The sequence below is a fragment of the Etheostoma spectabile genome, chromosome 3, assembly GCF_008692095.1.
Source record: "Etheostoma spectabile isolate EspeVRDwgs_2016 chromosome 3, UIUC_Espe_1.0, whole genome shotgun sequence".
Classification (NCBI taxonomy): domain Eukaryota; kingdom Metazoa; phylum Chordata; class Actinopteri; order Perciformes; family Percidae; genus Etheostoma; species Etheostoma spectabile.
The window spans coordinates 9,629,967-9,632,646 of record NC_045735.1 but is presented as its reverse complement, the minus strand read 5'-3'; the positions used below and the strand labels follow the sequence as shown (position 1 = coordinate 9,632,646).

General features: G+C 41.0%; 2 protein-coding genes across 2 annotated transcripts in view; both read right to left on the bottom strand.

Annotated features, from left to right (window-relative positions):
* Positions 1 to 2,680, bottom strand: part of ilvbl (ilvB (bacterial acetolactate synthase)-like) — a 23,467-nt gene that overhangs the window by 3,364 nt on the left and 17,423 nt on the right. The window lies entirely within an intron of this gene.
* Positions 1 to 2,680, bottom strand: part of fam118b (family with sequence similarity 118 member B) — a 14,330-nt gene that overhangs the window by 3,362 nt on the left and 8,288 nt on the right. Inside the window, exons 4-6 of the mRNA XM_032510268.1 lie at positions 2,044 to 2,271; positions 1,113 to 1,241; positions 648 to 945 (exon numbers count right to left, since the gene is read on the bottom strand). Of these exons, the coding sequence (XP_032366159.1) occupies positions 648 to 945; positions 1,113 to 1,241; positions 2,044 to 2,271 (655 nt within the window). The remainder of the gene's footprint in view (positions 1 to 647; positions 946 to 1,112; positions 1,242 to 2,043; positions 2,272 to 2,680) is intronic.

Genomic DNA, 2,680 nt, shown 5'->3' with positions numbered 1-2,680 from the left:
TTTCTGGATTTTTGTTTTAGATTCCATCTCTCACAGTTAAAGTGTAACTATGATAAAAATTACAGACCTCTACATGCTTTATAAGTAGGAAAACCTGTAAAATCAGCAGTGTATCAAATACTTGTTCTCACCACTGTATGTATGTTATTTTTTAAATAATCCACAAAAACTTCAGACCGTATGGAGGCAGATCACTCCAAAGTTCAGGATGGCACTATGACGTTACCCGTCACCGAGTCTCAGCCACATATGCAGAGTCTGACTGTGCAATGCTCTGTATGTAAGAGGGTACTCCAGCAATTTAGTGTTACACTCCCGTTAAATTTGGGGACTTGCAGGAGGCGGATTTAAAAAGAATTGGAAAAAAAATTGAAGCAGCGGAGGCCCCCATATTTTGAATATTTTTTCTAAAAGTAGAATAGGTAAAGACAAGGACAACAACAACAGTGGATCCTACATTATCCATAATGCAACTCAACATTGTCTTTCATAAGCCCCTGCCTGCCTCCTAAATGCCCACTTCTTTGAAACCCAACACCTCTAGTTTGAATCTGAGGCCCAAACTGAGACAACCCTGCAGAACACACCCTGTCTTACAGTACAAACAGGCACGCAAAGTTACCGTGATCGACTTTAATCTTCCTTACCCCAGCCGTTGGTTGACACATCACGGTTGCAGATCTCGTTGGCCAGCCTCTCAAAGTACTCGGGTAGGTCGGCATACTCGTCTCCATAGGAGATGACCTTGATGCCCTTGTCCAGCATGTTGTCACGCAGCTTCTTGAACTCTCCCACGTCCTCTCGCCGTACGAGCATGAAGTGTTCAAGGTCCGACTTGTGTTTGACTGCCTCCAAGAACAGAGCCTGGAAAGTTGTGTCGTCTACTGTGCGTCCGCAGCCGAGAAACACAAAAGACTTGGTCTCGTACAGTTTCTGGATCTCCCGCTGTTGAAACCAGAAGTAATATACATATATTTCTAATACACTTAGACAAAAGCTACCATTTCAAATACAGCAATTTGGTCATTGACACTTAAAGCGTTTAGTACAGAATCTTGTAGAATAAAGTCCTTATCAGAAACATAACCAATAGGAACATATTCAAGGCTCACCATAACTTCAGTGTTCCTCAGTACATTCTGGTAGCCTGCAGGGTGCAGTACAATACCACTGGGGTTTGTGTAAACACCATGGATATGCAGAACACTTAACATCCGCTTCTCCTGAGCCCACTCCAACACCTAGACACACATGCACACGCACACAGAGACTTACTTAACAGTCCACTGCACTCAATCCTGTTCTGGCTGGGCTGGGAGCAAAATCACTGAACAGCAGTTAGAGGATATTAGCCCTGATGGAGACAAGGCATAAATACCAAGACTGACAGGCAACAGGTCCCTCAGAAAAATCTGCCCAGTTTTGCAAATGTGTGTTCTATTTAACAAATAAATTCACCAAACTTTAAAACGCACTGGGACTTAAATTACATGACTGAAAAATTGTCATTTTGTTGAGAAAGAGGTTGCAAAAAAGACCTGTCTACTAGGGAATTGCTGGCTTCTCCTACATCCCATTCTTAAACCCAAAGCAAATATTGTTTAATCTATAAAATTTGATAACAGCTGGTTAGAACTTTAACCTCCACTTGTCAGAGACAAAAGTCTCTTTCAGGACAAAGCATTATCTATTTGCCTCTAAATTCGGCCAACGAGGAACTTCACTGCAAGGTTATGTCATAAATGTGACTGACTGTGCAGTGAGTGAGTTCACCCATATGATAAGAGGACAACAAACTCTTCAGGCAGAGTTACCTGTGATGTTCCCCCTCCAGACTAGTGAGTTTTTTGATTTGACATTAAAATTGTCTCTGAAATACAACATGAATTTTGAAATTTGTCAGATTATCAAAACAATACAATCCAGTTCTGAACTAACAACATATTTGCTTAAGTGACCTTTGCACTCATCTGGAAAAAAAGCTGAGTGTATTGTGGCAGAGAAAATCAATCAATGCCATAACAGAATCCAAGCCCTGTTTACCTTCTTCTCATCCGTCAGGTCCAACGACTCCAGCTTGGTGCCCTGGTGAGCTGCATAGATCTCCAACAGGTTGTCAAAGTTAGTAGTGAGGACCAGCGCACCACTTTCCATTAACTGCAGCACTGAGCGCAGAAGATGTTTCCCTGCATGCTCCATCTTGCATTCCAAATTGTCAAACACCTCGTATAGACAGTCCTTGAAGAATGTTGAGCGCACATTGCCAGTTCTCTGTGAAATAAAAGAGAGAAAATGATAGGAATAATGAAGAACACATTACTCACTATATGAGTAGATAAGACAAACTGTTCAATTGGCATGCTTTTCATGCAACTGTTTTGTAAAGTTAAGTTCAAACATCATGAATGCTTTAGGAGGTTGTTTGGTGATGTTACTGCGAAAAGTGAGAAAGCGCAACGCACAATCCAACTTCCAGTGGGGCTTGAAGTTTGAGCACCCCAGGTAAAAATTTGTATTAATGTGCAAAAAAAAGCCAAGAAAAGATGGAAAAAAATCTCCAAAAGGCATCAAATGACACATTAGACATTTGTTTAATATGTCACAAAAAGTTAGATTTTATTTCCATCATCGTGATATTGACATCACCTGGAAAGACCAGGTGATGTCAACCTTAAGGTTT